The 19,441-nt window shown below is 38.1% G+C and overlaps 1 protein-coding gene across 1 annotated transcript in view; it reads right to left on the bottom strand.

Annotated features, from left to right (window-relative positions):
• LOC124710084 (tyrosine-protein phosphatase non-receptor type 13-like) overlaps window positions 1-19,441 on the bottom strand; it is a 242,409-nt gene that overhangs the window by 87,598 nt on the left and 135,370 nt on the right. The window contains exons 8-10 of the mRNA XM_047240895.1: window positions 16,326-16,535; window positions 3,920-4,125; window positions 199-290 (exon numbers count right to left, since the gene is read on the bottom strand). Coding sequence (XP_047096851.1) covers window positions 199-290; window positions 3,920-4,125; window positions 16,326-16,535 — 508 coding nt within the window. The remainder of the gene's footprint in view (window positions 1-198; window positions 291-3,919; window positions 4,126-16,325; window positions 16,536-19,441) is intronic.

The following is a 19,441-nucleotide window of genomic DNA, read 5'->3' as shown; positions in this document are numbered from 1 at the left end:
TAATAGCACTCATTATATATTTTTTCCATTAAAGGTACATTATTCTGCCATTCTTTATAATTTTTAATTCTTTGCAGTATGACAGGTAACACTAATCTGTGGATAAAGATAACTCTTATTAAGTATGTATAGCTTACAGTGATGTCAACAACCACATGAAGTTACAATTTGTGAAAATGCAATAGCGCAGTAGCTCACCAGCTGAAAGTGGCTGCAGGGAACTCATCTCACTTCGAAGCTTAAGGAAGAACTGATGATGGCATGATGCAAGATGAAACACAAAGGAACTCCTGTGCAAAATGAAAGAGGCAGAACCTTCAATAATATAAAACTTTATTCCCAACTAATTATATATATAAACACACACACACACACACACACACACACACACACACACACACACACACACACTGTTTGAATAGTTCATGGGAATGCAGCAGGATAAAATTATTGAAAACAGCAAATATTTCAACATGTGACCTCCCCAACATTCCTAAGGCATGAGGTACAATACACCCTGCTTCTGCTCAGCAATTTAAGCCTATGGTGGGTGGTACTCTGTTAGCACAAATAACATAAGAAAGCATGCAGGAAGACAATCTACAAATGAGGGAGACTCGCACCACCTGCCAGCCAGAGAAACTACACCAAATATCATTGATAGCAAACACTATCTGAGGATGTGATCAGGCCCTCTGTTGTTTCACCAGCTGTTAGCAGGATCGTACACGGAATGTAAACAAACCTCTCAATCCCTGTCTATAAGGCTGCACATGTATCTGATCTTGAGGGATTTCCTAAGAAAACTGCTCATTAAGTTTTTAATTAATGTAACCTTTAGTATTCCTATGAACTTTTCAAACTGCAGCATTGTTGTTGCAGATACAAACATAGTAACTACTGTCTCATAGACCATCAGAACAAAATAAATAACTATGCATATGTATGCATGTTTGTGCATGCATGTGTGTGCACTCTTCCTCCAACCTATGCCCTCTCCACTACACACACACACACACACACACACATACACACACACACACCTGCACAGATGCAGTGTCCTCACACAAAGTAGTTAGCAGGGACAATGCTGCCCTGCAAGCATATGTATGTCTATTCTATTAGCTCCAAGCAGAGTCATCCAAAACCTAATAATCTCTGTCTTGTTTATAGGTTAGTTGTTTACCTTTATTTCTTCCATTATTTATCAATTGTCGTAAAACAATGATATGGGAACAAATGGAATGTAACTGTCAACTCAAAGTAAAAGAGATTTTTGACAAATGCAGCTACTCAAGGTAACTATTGCTATGCGCTGCACTTGTGATACAATGCCATCAGAATATTTACACATGTTCACTAACTGTACTGCGGTATAAATTCATTCTTTCACTTTGAGTAGGTTATGAGAAAAATGATCTCTTAAGTAATTATACCACACCTAGGATTTCCTTTAGTCATGCCCTCAAGCTTAATGTACTTTGTAAAACTTCTCTGTACATCTGTCACATTATTACTCTATTTCAGGGATGGGCATGGTGTGCAATACCTCATGCAAGTGCAATGTGCAGCATACATACAGTCTATGGCTCAGCCTGTCTCAGTATGCCTTAGCTTTACTCGTTGGTTCTCAGAAATACTCAATACAGCACAACATTTTATTTAACAGTGCAAAGTGACATTGTTTATTCCCACATTTGGTGTGGCATTTCATGGTCAGCATGACTTTTTCAGTTTCACAGAATCATTGTGTCAGCCTTACTTATCCTTCAGTGTTTATTTGTGGTATAAAGAAATTTCATAGGTCCAATAGTTGTTTGCACAAAAAGAGGCAGTCTAGCGACCTATCATCCCAACTTTTAAATATGAAAGGGAATCATGGAAGTGAAGGATGAGAACTGTCAAAACCTGTTATGTAGTTGCAGAATCCATGGGTACCTCATATTTGCTATTGAATAACATTACAACACCATGCAGAAAAAACTTTAAGATTTAGTTAATGATGAAAATGCAAAAAATCACGTACAATGATCGACAGACAATTTGTACGGAGCTCACTGCTCTGTACATAAAGAAGCAGTTTGTGCTAAATTAGACATGATGAAATTGGTGCTGCAAATAGTAAATTTTCTGAAGTCGTATGCTTTATTATATCATGAGTTGCAACAGTTTTTGATGGAATTGAACGAAGAGTATTACAACTTTATACACTGCTGCAAAGAACACTGGTTCAGCTGAGGGGCATGCCTGGAAGGATATTTTGATTTACCTGCCATTGTTGAGTTTCTGAAGAAAAAAGGAAAGCAGGAATGAAAATTAGGACACTTAAAATGGATTTCAGACCTCTCACTTTAAGGGGACTTCACTGCACACTAGGCACAGTAAGACACCACAAGGCAAGAAATAATTTATTTCTGATTTTGTGGGGATGGATTTAAAAAGAAAATTGCATTGTGGAAGGCGCAACTTCTGACAAAAAAAATAAAAAATAAAGAGAAGAAGAAGAAGAAAGAGAGAGAGAGAGAGAGAAACATGAGCTTAATGGCATTAAAGAACATGCAAATTTTGAAGAATTGACTGTGGCATTGAAAGAATTACAGGAATAATTCTCTAAACATTTTGAGAACAGTGCCAATCTTACATCTTTTTCTGAGCTATTTTTGAGAACATTTGCCATTTTAGTTGAAAACACTCCTGTACATGTGCAGATGCAACTGATTGCTCTCCATTGCAGTTCCCACTCCAAAGACAAATTCTTTTGTGATAAAACTGTGCACGAGTTCTTCATTGTTTTCCTCAGGAAGAGTTTTGATAATGGGGTTGCAAATGTGATACAACATTTCAATCAACATATGTACATGACAGGCTTTTTTTGATTATGAAAATAATTGAGTCATGTTTATGAAGCAACTCAAATGACAAAAATCTGTGAAATTGTCTGTGTCTGACCATATGCCAACAGTTTGTACCAGTTATATACATTTTATTATGTCTTCAGCAAGCAAAAATATAATTAAATATACTGATTTTTTGTGATCTATGTTGTTATGAAACATAAATCAAGCGACATGTGAGACATTCAGTGTTCCTTTCACAATTTCATTGCTGTTTAAATGTTGTGCTTTCACAGTTTCTCCCTATTTCCACTCAGATAGCCTGGCAAGACAGTGGGACAAGAGTGCAGCCAAGTGACAGAACTCCATATGCAAGTAAGAGCACTGCTCGCATGCAGAATTCTTGGCCACCCCCAGTCTTCTTGGTGTACAGAGAAGGCCTATACTAATTCAGTTTGTCAGTTCTCGACCAACAAATACCTAAAATTCAGTTTGCTAAAGTACAGATGAACATAAACCATTATTTAACATTAAGTAATATGGATATTATGTTCACATATACATTATTTCTAAGTCCAGAAATAAATCTGCTGTTATAAATGTCAAGAAAATAATTTCTGAAGCATTTATATTTTAATCTCCATTTAACAACGATGACATGTATATATAATACTACAGAACAGCAACTAAAAGAATGCCTAGCTCTTCACACAAAGTAACCCTCACCCACAAGGGTGCTCGTGATTTTTCACTGGCTGTCACTCAAACTTTGAATACAGTTTATCATTTGTTTAAAGAGCACTATCTCCAGTGTTAGAACAGTGTAGACTCACATAAATGAATGTTCTGTCATAGTAGTTAAAGTCTATAATTAAAACAATCATTATACAAGAATCATTTTAAGCTCATTCAACTGATATTCAGTTTGAATTCATGCTTCAACTGCTTTTCAAAACAATGATACACATTCTGGTATAAAAATTAAATGAAATACATTTTTTCAGTAATTTGTTTAATCTGTCTTGTCTCTGTCCTAAGACACAGCATTCTTCTTATTTTCTAATTATGACAAAAAAATCACTCACTTTTTGTGCTCCATAAGGAACTTTCTTTTTCCAACTTCATCTCCACAGCTGGGCAATAATAGGAAGTGTTGTTTGTTATACCAGAGTCTCTGGATGTTCTTCCATAAAAACTTTTCTAATAACGATTTATCTTCTCTATCATTCAGAAATATTCCATTTGGATTAATGGCCAACAGAACATCTTTGGATTCCAAATTTTTTGCTATCTGTAATAAATAAAATGAGAATAAGCCACCTCAAGCTTCCATGGCTCACTATACATCTATTTCAATTTCACTAGTGATGATTACAATTGTTCTTTTCATGCTTCTTCACACTACCTAAAATGAAATCTCACGTGCGTAGCAACATACATTTGTGCTGCCAGACAACAGTGTTCAAGGAGAATGCAACAATCAAAAACAGTAATTGTAGGAAGTCAGTTATTTTCACTTTCCGCAGATCATAAATGCATCTATTTCTACATAAGGAAGGTATACACTGCTCCAGAAATTTCTTCATAGACTTCTAAGGGGGGAAAAAAGAGGAAGAAGAAGAAGTACATCGGTTGACATGCAATTCAATTCTAAAAATGCTGCATTCATAACAAATGTGTGTGTGTGTGTGTGTGTGTGTGTGTGTGTGTGTGTGTGTGATTTTCTAATATGACTTACATTTCTTCATTTAGTGAGCCATTTTTGTCATTTTCTGAGTACTTCTCCAGACAAAAAAAAGACAGTACTAGCAAGCAAATATTGTAGAAATCTAATGGCAGCAGAATGTCTTGTAGGAAGGGTAAAGAGAATGGCTGCGTCATAGCTGACATCAGTCAGACATATGACACAATTAAAGCATATCTGCTGCAGCTAACTACAAACAATATTGACTTCAAGAATGATATCTGAGATGCCAATAATGGGTGCTGTACCAAAAGAATGTATAAATCTCTGAATAAACTGAGCATACACACGAAAAAAGTCTTTTCAGCACAACATGAAAAATATTTCCTAACAGTCAAATTAAGAAATTACCAGTCTAGTGATTTTACAAAGGTGTTGTTAACTTTTGTGGTCACAACACTGTTCACAAAGGCAGCAGGTAGCGTAGTCACTGTAGTATTATACACTTGTTTCATCAAACACAATTTTTAATGCTTTCATGACTATGCTACATAAATAGCATAGTTTTGCATACCTTTACACTTGATATTTAAGAATAAAGGTGTACTGTAATTGCAAGTATGCCTGGATGTAATACCATCTTTCAATCTGTTACTAATTTTTTTCTTGGAGTTTTTGTAATCAGCTTATTCAGATAATCCCATTTCCTATCTATACTTTCTAAGCCTAAAATGTCTCAAACAATTTCCATCTTTGATCTAATGAAACTTTATCTTCACACTTGCACCTTGCAGTTATTCAAGAATCTGGACCTATCAGCTTTTCTTGCACTTCTTTTCTTCTTGAATTGATGCATGGTTTTCCCTTCTGATAAGCTACTTTTCTAATGTTTCTCCTCCATTTCCATTCCTAAATCATTTGTTTGGTTGTTGAAACAAAATCATAAAAGCTGTTACAATAAAGGATCATGCAAGCTGTCGAAGATATGAGTGTGAAAGGATTGTAACAGCAGTTGTGATGCTATTACACTGGAAATATATGGACTTTGCAGTTACAGTGTTCAGACGTCTTCTTTGTATGATGAATCAGTAAGCAGAACAGTTACAATTTTATTTCACAGACCAAACATTAGCTAGGACAATGTAGCAGCATTGTAACTTCATCTTCTGACAAAGTGTAGTCATGATAGTATTGGTCTGAATTGTCGATATAGCAAAAGTGGCCTTTACGTACAAAAAAAACAAAGTGTGAGTTTCTTTTTGCCCTCATGGAGAAAGAATCTCTTAGACATAGTTCACAATTGAAAATGCAAACAATGGTCAGATTTCATTTTTGGATCCCCATGAACTTAGAAAAAATGACAGAACTTTGGGGCAAAAGTCTACAGAAAGCCCACTCACACATACATAACTATACAAAAATATCAAACACCATCTCAAGCAAAAAAAGCAAAAAAGAGGTTTAATTAAGACAGTGGTGAACTGGACTACAAGAATCTGTAAACCATAGTACTTGGAGGAAGAAATGAATCATTTGAGAATTATTTTCATAAGAAATGCCAGTTTGTAAAAGTAGTCACAGACTGTGCCAGAGTGCTAAGAAGACTGTGAACTGGAACTGTTGTCAAATCTTAGAACTGTTGAACATAGGGAGCTCAATAATAAACTGAATTATCTCACTTGCCGTTGCACTTAGAAACAATATCGAAAGGTATTTTGGTACTTAGTAAAACTGTAAAAATAGGCTTACATTTTTGTTACATTATGCACAGTTTTGGGGAACATTAATCATGCCTCTAAGTTAGTTTTCCATAAGATTAATCCTCTGTTAATTTGTTTCACTATTTGGGAACTTTTGCAAAAATTAAAAGTGAATAAGTTTCTAGTTGTTTAGAATTCAAACTGGGTTTTGCCCAAACACTATTTAAGGCATATTCCATCTATGAATTTCTCAACAAGTGCAGCAGACCATTTTCATGAAAATTTATTATACTTTAATTTTTGACAATACTTGGTTGTAACAGCCAAATAACCACCTACTGTGTGAATGATGAATGTATGGAAAGCAGATGTAAGTCTTAAGTCTGTAAATAGTGGAAGTTTAATTTTAAATCTTGTACATAATTTGACTGTTCTTAACTGAGGATCATTGAAATGAATAATTTACTTTAATTTTTGACAATACTTGGTGGTAATAGCCAAGTAACTAGCTACTGTGTGAATGATGGATTTAATGAAAGCAGCTGTATTACCGTATTTACTTGAACCTAAGCCGCACTTTTTTTCCGGTTTTTGTAATCCAAAAAACTGCCTGCGTCTTAGAATTGAGTGCAAAGTAAGCAGAAGTTCTGAAAAATGTTGGTAGGTGTTGCCACAACTAACTTCTGCCATTGAATATATGTAGCACTACACAGGCATGCTTTGCAGGCCAAAGATAAACACTGGTTCCAAAACCTCTGCATCAGTAAATAAATTTTAAAAAAAAGGTGGAAGACGAGCTTTTTTCTCTGCCTCTAGTTTTGACCACTGCATTTTCATACATTATCCAACAAAGTAAATACAAATTCCGTATTGTTCATCTTCGAATGTAGCAGCATTACAATGTACTACGAAAATCCGACTGGCAAGACTGTTTGGGATGTTTGTCAATATGGCCAACTCTACGTTCTGAATTGTTTCCTACCTGTGAGAGAGATGGTTGCTAATAGGAACTTTTATGAATTGTGAATCACGTGCAGTATTCTCTTCACCATAAGAATAATAAGAATATAAACATTTTGCCATGTATTCTTTCATGTTTGCTGCTATCTCATTTAAATCCTGTCTGCCTAATAAACTACGAAACTAGAGTGAGACAACAGCAAATGCGGAAGAATATACATATCATGTCATGTTTATATTCATATTATTCTTATGCCTAATAGTCAGAAATGAAGCACAGCAATTGATTAGATTTTTAAATCTAAGATGACTAATTTCTGTGCAGAATGTAATGTACTAAAGGTTGTCAAATGGAGAAAAATTTTCGCTAAACTCTTGTTTAGAACATCTTCTATCATATGCAGTCTATTATTTGGTTCTTGTTGATCATTATCAAAGAAAGCAGCAGTGTAAGTAACAACAAATAGCAGTCTCTTGCCATTCTTTCACTAAAGAGACGATTCCTCTTTTTTTTTTTTAAGCGGCGGTAGCATGTACAAAAGCAAGTCATGCCGCGAGCGGCGACAGGCCGTAAACACTCATTATCAGAATGCAACAATGCATGAACAGTACAGTAATGCATTTTCAGCTTAGAGTGACATAAACACCTATAAAAAGAGAACGGCACATATCAGATGAAAGAAAAATAAGCAATCAATTCAAAGCAAATGAAGCACGTGAAAAAGGAAGGGTACCCGTATAAATACGGACGGAGTGCCTGACACATAGCAATGGCTACCTGGTAAAGCTTAACTGCTAAGCTTACGACTCTAACCAAACTACTGTAGCTGTATCATCATTCATTCGACCTAAATTGTGTCTCATATTACAATGGACCAACTTTGTTTCGATTTAGAGGTGCGGCCTAAAACTTTTCTCTCCCCTAGAATTTCGAGTCTCAAATTTCAGGTGGCTTAGATTCAGGAAAATTTTTTTCCCTTTATTTCGAGTCTCATTTTTCAGGTGTGGCTTAGATTCGAGTGCGGCTTAGATTCGAGTAAATACGGTAAACCTGTAAATATTATAAGTTTAATTTTAATTCATGTACATAATTTTACTGTATATTGATTGAGGATCATTAAAATTAATGAAACTCAAGTTTTTATAATTACATTTTTGTAATGTGTTTATCTGACATGTTCCACACCCAGGAGGATCCCCTCTTTTGTGGGTCTATGGAATGAATAATTAATTTAATCTCAACTACATTCCTATCTACACTCTTTGTCAACTTTAATTTATTATTTCAGTTTTATTTAATTGTGCAAACAAAAAGTGAGTATGTGTGGACATCCCTAGGTTCCTTACAAGTCTATATATGACAGAAACATTGCCCCCCACCCCACCCCGACCTGCAATGGTAGAACAACTGTCAGTCAGTAAGTGAGAGCACAGTGCAGAATCCAGTCATCTTATGTAGAAATAAATCCTACAGTGAACTTTATATTAGACCAACAGAATGTAATGTAAAATCTGGGAACTTTGCCACACCAAATACAGGGTGTTTCAAAAAGGACTTTACAATTTTGAAAATTCATATAAATTAATTCAAAGTATCTACTGAGGTGATTGTAATGTCAAGTTGTAGAAAAACACATCAAGTTTTGTCTTGCATGGTTCACTAGTGCCAAATCGCACTGTAAGGAGTGCTAGCGGCAGTTGCGTTAAAGATGGCTGCCTTCACTGGTCCCGAGCATGCTAGCTGTGTGTTTTGGCTTGCAGAATTGAAGTCAGTGACAACGGTTTAGCGTACTTGGGATAGAAATTATGCTGAAGGTCCTCCTGGTAGGCCTACAATTTATGAGTGGCATAAATGTTTTGCAGAAACAGGGTGCTCGGTAAGGTACGGAAAATCAATCAGATCATCCAAGCACACCTGACGAAGTCGTTGAGTGAGTGAGACAACGTTTTCTCAACAGTCCTACGAAATAGACCTGGTGTGCATCTCACGAACTGCAAATCCCACTTACGACTGTTTGGCATGTGTTGAGAAACTGTTTGCATTTGAAACCATACAGGTTGATGATCGTACAAGCAATAAAAGACACTGATAAAATTGCTTGCAAGAACTTCTGTGCAGATATGTTAAATCGATTACATCAGAATGAACATTTTTTGGAAAAAATCATCTTTTGTGAGGAGTTGACTTTTTACTTAAGTGGCAAGGTTAACATACACAACTGTAGGATTTGGGGCAGTAAAAATCCACATCAAAGACTGTAACTTCGTGATAGCCCTAAACTGAATGTTTTTTGTGCATTGAGCAAGAACAAAGTGTATGGCCCCTTTTTTGCCATGAGAGAACCATCAATGGGATAGTGTACCTGGATAGGTAACAACAATTTTTGATACCACAGATCGATAAGGATGACCAAGAATGAAATGGTTACTTCATGCAAGATGGTGCACCACCCCACTACCTGGCAGATGCCTGGGATTTTCACAGTGACCACCTTCCAGGTCAATGGATTGACTGTGATGGGCCAATTGCATGGCCCCCACGTTCCCCATACCTGACACCACTCGATTTTTTTATTTTTTATTTTGTATGGGGATTCATCAAGGGTATCATATTTGTACCTCCTGTGCTGGCTTCTCTACCTGAACTTAGAGCAAGAATTTATGCCACCAATGAGCAAGTTACACCTGCAATACTACAACGAGTTTGGGAAGAAATTGACTTCCGATGGTATGCGTGCAGGATAACCAATGGAAGCCACATACAATATCTTTAGTTAAAGGTAAAAAAACTTGATAAGTTTCCCTACAAAATAACACTAAACCCAGCTCTATATCTTCTTTCAATAAATTTATATGAAATTTTAAAGTTGTAAAGTCCTTTTTGAAATACCCTTTAAATAGCAAAGCCTATAGATTGCTTAAACTAAAAGAAAGTTCACAGACTAGCATATTTGACCTTTTAACAAAATTATGGACTTTGTTGATTGTTGTAATGATGGACAACATGAACAATACAGTTTTAATGTTTGTAATGTGTTCTATTTTTAGTTGTTGTTTCAAAATGTTAGTTGTTTCTCGAAATGTAATGTAAGCTCTTTGTATTCATGATATTGTGATAGATAGAGAAAAGACAAAAGTTTACCTTCATTTCAGTGTATGGGAAATTATCTTAATAAGATGATGTACCTTCACCCATGACGTGGGATTTCAAAGATAGCATGTCCATAAAGTTCACAGGCTTGCTTATAGAGGCCACCTGGGTGAGTCACCTGGTACACTCTGGTGACCCACCAAAGAAACAGTATTAAGTGATTGCAGACCAGCGCTCCACCTCTTCTGTAACTTACATTAGTGTTGTCCAGTCGATGTGTTCAGTGCTATGCACAACCTGCACTTCATTGTAAGAGGGTTGAATGAAAAGTAATGCTTCCATATTTGTTAATTGGGTTTGGATAGGAATATTTTAATAAATCAAAAGTGGAAATAGTCCTTAGAATGTGTTCTTTAATTACCAATATTCACTTTACCACACAATCACCAGCCAATTGAATACATTTCTGCCAATGATGAACAAGTTTTCTGAAGCCATCACGGAAAAAATCAATACTCTGTTTCCACAACCACAGTCTCACAGTTCTCTCAACGTCTTCATCAGAATAATAATGTCCCCACAGATCGTCTTTCATTATTGGGAACAGATGGAAGTCAGATGGTGCTAAATCTGGACTATATGGAGTTCTGCTGTACGTGAAGTGTGTGGTTTGGTATTGCCATGCTGCAGGAAAACATTTCCCTTTTCCTTTCAGACCCTTGTTAGCCATTGATTGTGCTTGCAATTTCTCTCTGAGTGATACGACAAACATCCTGAATCAATCTGTCAACATTTAGCCTGTGAAACTTGGTGGCTGCTGTCACAGGACATCCAACTCTTTGTTTGTCATGCAGGTCAGATGTTCTCACCTCAACATCTTTAAACTTACTTGCCCAGCAACGCACAGTACTCACATCAACACAGTCACCATAAGCTGCTTTCATTCTCCGATGAATCACCTTTGGGGTGGCACCTTCTGCTGTCAAGAATTCAATGACTGCATGTTGCTTAAATCACACTGACTGACCACCTGCACAGGGTTCCATACTTTACACTGTAACAACACAACCTTTCAATGCTAAGGCTTCCCGCCAACTGGAGCTGTAGAGAAGAGGCTACGCAACAAGCCAGTACCTGCCAAATATCAATGCTGCCACCTGTTGAACAGTTACGAAAGTGGAGGCATTACTTTTCAGTCAATCCTCGTATCTTACATGTTGCTCTATAAAGTACTATGTTCCATAAATCATGTTCGTTCTTGCCATAGCAAACTTGGCAACAAGTGAGGGTTACTTTTTCTATGCTTGTTAGTGTCAGTGCTAAGTCACCCGGCAAATATCTCAATGGAAGAAATACTGCAACATATTATCGCCCAGCAGCAAGCTTCTGCAAAACAACATCAGGCTCTCTCATCAGTGCTCTCAATCAAGTGGCAGCTGTGTGTTTGCAGCACGTTATTCTCCTGTCAATGCAGCCGTCGCCCTTTCTGGCATATGATGAATCAGCTAAAGATTGAGATTCCTATGAGACATGGTTACACCAACATCTCCAGGTTTTTCATGTGGATGATGCAAACTGCTGAAGGGCTTTTTTTTCTTTGCTGGCTTTTGCCAAGCATTTATCAGTTGTTGTGCCAACTTGTGCCTTTTCAAGAACCAGCCAGCTTATCAACTGATGAGATGTGCAAGCTTCTCTCCACCTTTTACTGTGACAGAACACATGTCATTGCAACATGTGTAGAATTTTGCCATTGACAAAAATACCCAAACCAATCGTACAAAGTTGGGGTGCAGAACCACATGGGTTGAGCCATCATTGTAAATTTGTCACTAACACCAATCACAAATCCTATGCTGATCACATGGTGTGTGATGTTATTATTCATCAGGCCCATGATAAGGAACTCTGTGAAAAGCACTTGAATATGAGAATCCGACACAATATAGCACAGCCCTTTGAAGTGTGATGGGCCACAGAAGATACTGATTCATCTAACACAAGCATGCTATGTGCCCTAAGCATTGGGCTGTTTGCAACAAGTGTTGAAAGAAAGTCCACACAGCATCAGTGTGTCATTTCTCTTCATACATGGCACACACAGTAGTACCGATGGACATAAACTGTATCCTTTCAATCACTGTCTCCATGAACAAATTGTTTATTGACCTGTGTGTGTTTAATATATAGGTAAAAATCCAAGTGGACGCAAGAGCTGAGCTGTGTAAACCACAAAGCCTATGTGGACTTGGGCTCTCTTCCCTTCACACAGGTTTCGTGGAAGTTGATTAGCCACCATAAACAGCAGATTCTCATCCTAGATCTGTTCTCCATTCCTGTCTGTTACAAATCTTGTTCGCCCTCTCACCTTCCTCCTTGTGGATCATTCCCACACTACTGACCTGTCTGGGTTGGATGTGTTTACTGCTTTCAGTTTCTGCATTGGCAGTGAGGTAAATTTATTATCACATCAAGTTCCACATCAGCAACTGGAGTCCCTCTGCTCGAGTTTTCATCTTTATTTCCCCCAGGCTCAATTATACTACCGGTTTTCAGGTCCATATTACCATGAAAGAGACCGCCACCTTTGTTTTCTTTGGGAGCAGCAAGTGCCTGATGCACTGCATGACTCTCAAGGCTGAACTAGACCATTTGAGGTCGCTCGATGCCATTCGGCCTATTTCTTCCAGTGAATGTGCTACACTACTGGTCGTTGTTAAGAAGTTGAAAGGTAAGCTTCACCTCTGCAGTGGCTCCAGTGTCACAATTAATACACAGTCTTTGATAGATACATACACTTTGCCCCATCCTGATGAGTTCCTCACAAAATTATCAGGCGGCCACTTCTTTTCTGAGATTGATTTGTCAGAACTGTATCTCCAGCTCCCCCTGGATGAGGCCATTAGGCGCCTTCTTCAGCCTATATCAATACCAATGTTTGCCTATTGGCATCATTAGTGCACCCGCAATTTTTCAGTGTGTTTTAGAACAACTGACAGCCTCTGTGCTTGGCTCCATCAATTGTGTTGATGATACCATTGTTTGGGGTTCTTCCATTGAAGATCACCTTAGAAATCTCTGATCATTGTTTTCTGTTTTGAGTCTGTGTGACTCAAGTGCAATCTTGCCAAATTTCAATTTTTTCAGCCATCAATTGAGTACTTAGGTTTTCAGGTTTCTCACAGAGTGGTCAAGCCACTGCATCACCATTTTGATGCAATTGTGGCTTTGCCAATGCTACCATAACTTGTTACTAGATGCATCCACTGTTGCTCAGCCACTACATGCACTTTTGCATAAAAATGCACCTTTTCTCTGGTCCCCAGCTTGTGACCAAGCGTTTGCTTTGCTTAAATCTAAGCTTCAATCTGCCCTGTGCCTGGCCGCTTTTCATCCAGGTGAGCATGTTGGCTACCAATGCCTCTCAGCATGGTCTAGGCACACAAATACCTGGACGGGCCTGAACGACCCACTGCTTATGGTTCTAAGACTTTAACTCCTGCTCAGCAGCGGTACTCTCAGATTGAAAATGAGGCTTTATCAACTGTTACTGTCCTTAAGGAATATCACATCTTCTTGTATGATTCAACATTCCATTTAATCAAGGACCACCTTTAACCATTCGGCTTTCATGCTGGACAAGGCAGCACATCATTTGCAGCAGTGGGCTCTCTTCCTCTCCCATTATCATTATCAGATCCATTACCCACCGATAGCACACACACACCGATGCCATATCTTGCCTTTTGATAAGGTCAGACCCAGTGTTCAATCAGGATGAGTTGCTATGTTTCTATTTAGATACTGAGAACCAGAACGTGGTCAATGATTTTTCCCATCACTAGCTCCATGATAGTATCGGCCATCGCCACGGATCCTGTACTTAGTTGGGTCCTCTCTTTTGTGCAGCATGGCTGGCCCCACCACCACCTGTTAGTGTTTGATGGGGTGCTTTTGTTGGCTATCAAGGGCACTGCTCCCTGGGTTGTGATTCCCATTTCCTTACACTGTAATGTACTGAGGCTTCTGCATGTCGGTCATTCGGAAATCTCTCTCACCAAAGCTTTGGCCCATCCACATGTGTACTGGCTGGGCATACATGGTGACTTTAAATGTCTTATCGCTGCCTGCACTCACTGTGTACTGCAACAGGCAGCCCTGTGGGCGTCTTCTTTCCACTAGCCAACACCACAGCACCCATGGGAGTTTCTACATGTCAATTTTGCTTGGCCCTTCCTAAATCAGTGTTGCTCATTGTAGTGAACATCTATTCCTACTCTCCCTACAATGCACATTGTCTGTTCACGTGCATGGCAGCCACTATTTCAGCCCTGTCTAAGATTTTTGTAATTGAGCAACTTCCATATATCGTGGTTACCGACTACAGCCCCCAGGTCATTTCTTGAGAATTTGCATCTTTTTGTCAGGCTAGTGGTGTTCGTCATTTCACAGCTCCCCCATTTCATCCTCAATCTAATGGTTCAAACGTTTAAAACTCAGATGCAGAAGTATCTGGTAGGGCCCCTGAAGCTGCTTTAGACTGTTTTTTGAACAACTGCTGCATCTGGCGCCGCATTCGCCAGTGTCGCTGACTCCGCAACCGTTCCAGCTGGGTGTGCCTGTCTAGGCTCGTGATTTCAGCCGGCGAATGAACTGGGATCCTGCTGTCATTGAGCATCACCAAGGCCAGCGCCCGTGCATCGTCCGCACTCCTGACAGGCGGACATTCCATCACTTTGACAGCTGAGGCCACACACAATGAGGGGTGTTCTGGAGGACCCACCATCACCCCCACCGCCACCAATGCCTGTTCCTGTCACAGACACTACCATTTGCATCACAGCAGGGCCAACTGCCTGGCAGATTGCTGTCTGGGGTACCTGCCTCCGCCCCCATTCCTTGACTGTCATCACCAATGTAGCCCCCACTGCACCTGACACAGCAGCCACTGCCATTGCTACGTCCTGTGTGGCCATCATCTCTGATGCCCCCGCTGAAGCCTCCAGCACTGACTATGAACAAGTACATCACTATGGTGATGTCATCCCTAGTTCTGTTTTTTTATGTATCAAAGCCTTTTTTCTGTACCAAAGCATTTTTTCTGTTCCGTATACTTTTCCATGCCTTGTGTTTTAATGCATATATGTAGTTTTCCTACTCCCTAGAAGAGAGGAGTGACGTACCTTCACTCATGACATGCACAATTTCAGAAATGTGCATCCATACAGTTCACAGGCCTGCTTATAGAGACCACGTCAGTTGGCCCCCTGGCATGCTCTGGTGAGCCACCAAAGAAACAGTACTGTTTAAGCGATAGCAAATGAGTGCTATTCTGTAACCTATATTATTGTTGTCCAATGCTACATACAACTATAGTTCACTGTATATTACATTCTGCTCTATAAAGTACTACATTCTGCAAATTGTGTTTGTTCTTACTTTAGCATATAGATACAGTGAAGAGTTATGGTTAATGGTAACTACCATATAATGCAATTTTTTTAAGTTAATACATTTTCTGTAGTTTTAAACTACATTATAACATGGTAGGAGGTAATTCATTCATTCATTCATTCATTTATACATACTGTTCCATCAATACCATGCAGAAGAAAAGCCTTCAGGGAAGTGGTACGAATCAAGTTATACGTGAACAGGCAGAAGCAACCATTGGAGGCTACTTGTGCAAAGTATACTAACAAAAAATATGACCAGAACTAATCTAATCAAACTTATAATTATTATCATTACTCCTAGATTACTTTATAAATGTATGTTAGGAGAAACACAACTGTCTTGAAAAAAGCCACAGCTCTTTTTTCTATATTTTTCATCTGCTGTTGTTATCTAATATTTCAAACGAAGAATTTTTTACACAGACCAATATTAACTGTCTATATACTGGAAAAATTGGGATATTAGAGTTATGCAGAATTCACATCCCTATCCAGGTAAGAATTTCTAATTAGGTAATGTCCTCTTACTGTTGTACTAAAAACCCAAAAACAAATAATTGAAATATCATATTTACAAAAATTAAGTTTCTTCAAATAACTTACTGCCACAGCATGAAAAAAATGAGATCCATAGTGAGGCATTGACTGAGACAGTCCTATGAAAAGCTCTTCTGCCCGGCCTGGATCCAGACCATGCCTTCGTTTATGTGCTTCTTGAAGCTGAGTGCGTATGCATGCTCCTTCCTCTTCATCCTCAAATAAGGCTTCTGGAAGGTAATGTTCAACAAGGAAATAGTCTCCTGTGCCATGTTCCTGGAAACAAAAGGGTTATAGCTATTAAAAGTCAGATGTGATAAGAGTTCCCTAACAATGAGAATTATAAAAATATATCAGATGCAAACAGATGCAGAAAATAACATGATTTTAACATTTAAGCCTCTGTCAATGAAAGTCATTAAAATAATTAAACACCTTGGAACCAATTTGTATTATTTATTGAACACCCCTCGTAACTTCATAATTTGTATAGTAATTTTTTTTAAAAAAAATCTTATTTTACAAAATTTAGCACAGAAAATTTCGAAATTGACAAAACTGTACTTGGAAACATATTTACACAAGTTCTTTACCTTCAAGTCACATATGAAATTATTTGTGTTAACCCTTTTCTATTGTAATTAACACATAACATACATTCCAATAATACTTTAACTTGTTTACATTATTGCAAGATTATTTAAGCACCTGTGGCTGCATCTGCACAAGATATTATGGTTCAGTTTTGTTCAGCTCAGGCCAGATCTATTTCAGTTTTTGGTGAGTCCATTTTCAATGTTTGTTAATGAAAAATTATGAAGTTACGAGGGGTGTTCAATAAATAATGCAACACTTTTTTTTTCTCAGCCAACTTCAGTTGCAAAAATGTGGAATTAGCTGTGGGGCATCATGGAATACTCCCACAACAGCCCTTGTAATTTCGTGTTGGCAACACTATACGCAGCCTTCAGAATGGCATCTGTAACGGAGATGTGTTCTAAGCACAGAACTGTCGTTGAGTTTCTTTTGGTGGAAATCCAGAGCATCACACATATTCGTAAGTGCTGGCAGAATGTCTATGGAGACCTGGCAATGAACAAAAGCATAGTGAGTTTTTGGATAATGTGTCTATCATCACTGCAACAAGGTCGCGCAAACCTGTCCGATCTCCCACATGCCAACTGGCCACACACAGCTGTTACTCCTGCAATGTTGGAACATGTGAACACTCATTCAAGGTGATCAATGGATCACAATCAAACACCTCACTGTTGAAATGGACATCTCTGTTGGTAGTTCTGACACAGTTGTCCACCATTAGGGGTACTCAAAGGTGTGCTCCTTCTGGGTTCTTGTAGCCTAACAAAAGACCATAAAGAACAATGAAGGACCACTTATGCAGCACTGCTTCCATGTTTACAAGGCTGATCATGACAATTTCTTGTTGAACATTATCACATGCAATGAAACATGGGTTCATCACTTCGAACTGGAAACAAAACAGCAACACATAGAGTCTGCAGTGCCACCTCTCCTCCAAAGACAAAGTTCAAAGCCACACACTCAGCTGGTAAAGTCATGGTGAAGGTCTTCTGGGACTCTGAAGGGGTTTTTCTATTGACTGTCCTCCTGTGTGGTGCACCAATCAACCCTGAAGTGTGTTGCACTACCCTCAGGTAACTGTACCGTGTTCTTCACCACAAAAATGTTCCATGACAAGTCTGAGCGTCTGAGTGGTGCTCACAAAATTTCATCGGACTGTTCTTCCTCATCCACCCTACAGCCCATATATCACACCTTCCGACTTACATCTGCTTGGCCTAATGGAGAATGTGTTCTGCGTAAAGCAGTATGTGGATGATTGGTTATTCATGCAGAGAGACATTGGCTCCAATGTCAACCATCATAGTGATACAATACAGGCATACAGGCCCTCCCAGTAAGGTGGCAAAAGTCCATCACATTGAAAGGAGATTATGTTGAAAAAGAGTGGGGAATAATATGGCGTATTGGAACCCTGAATAAAGCTAGCTTATTTTGAGAAAAAAATGTGTTGCATAACTTATTGAATGCCCCTCATACAAATAAATCACAAAAGTTGAGAAAGAGTAATGGTTCTTGGAAAGTCATTTATTAAGTTCTAAGAATGTAAGACAATCTCAGGAGAGCCACTTCTATACTTTCAGCAACGAAAGAATACAATGTATTAAACAGATTATCAATTACACCTCAAGCTGAGTAGATTAAGAATTAATACTTCAATGAAATGTTTCCTGTTCTAAGGAACTTCATCTGATTAGCTGCAAGTACTTGTAAATCTATGTTGAATACAAAGCAAAACACAAAATCTGAATTATGAAACGATTATTGGAACTGCACACAAACCTACAACTTCTACCTTAATTCAGTTACTGTACTGACTTCCATTTTAGTACAACATTACAAACTGTGGACAATCATTGAAACTTATTGGAAAGTCATTTATGTAGATTAAACTAATAACAGGTCTAGTACTGAATCTGGTGTGATTTCATATTACCGATTTCTGTATTTAGCTTTGTTTACTTGGTGTTGGTTGTTCTTGGGATCCTCTTATTTCTGACACGAAAGTAATACTTCATCCATGCAAGAGTGATATTACATAAATCAACAGGCTTGGCAATGTCACAAATTATGCCAACAGTGGGCTACATATGAATTCCATTACAAAGAATCCTTTCAAAATGGCAAATAAAGTCAATTATCAAGTTTTGCCCAGAAAAAATAAGGAAGTTTCATACTGAAGTCCACTTTCTGAGTCTATAATTGATTTTTAAAGACTAGGAGCTATAGAAGTATTTTAATTGGAAGTGAGTTGCTTATTTCCATTTTTTGGATGTTGCTGTAGCAGATTCAAATCTATAAAGAAAAATACCTTAAGCCATTGACTGACATAAAGATAACTCAAGAAGTAACTGAAGTTCGAATACTCTGGTTGAAACATGATGATAGCAAGAATAATGAATTTTCTGCAGCCAAATGATCTAATCTCCTTAATGATTGTGTAATGACAATATCATAAAAATGATAGTTGCTGCACACTATATAGCGGAAATGCTGAGTCACAGATAGGCACAACAAAAAGACTTCTGACCAAATAGGCCATCATTAGAGTTAGACATCATATTTTTGTGTGTGTGTGT

This window comes from Schistocerca piceifrons, chromosome 1, assembly GCF_021461385.2.
Source record: "Schistocerca piceifrons isolate TAMUIC-IGC-003096 chromosome 1, iqSchPice1.1, whole genome shotgun sequence".
NCBI classification, from domain to species: domain Eukaryota; kingdom Metazoa; phylum Arthropoda; class Insecta; order Orthoptera; family Acrididae; genus Schistocerca; species Schistocerca piceifrons.
Note: the sequence above shows the minus strand (reverse complement) of the source record. Positions and strands in the feature narration are given on the sequence as shown.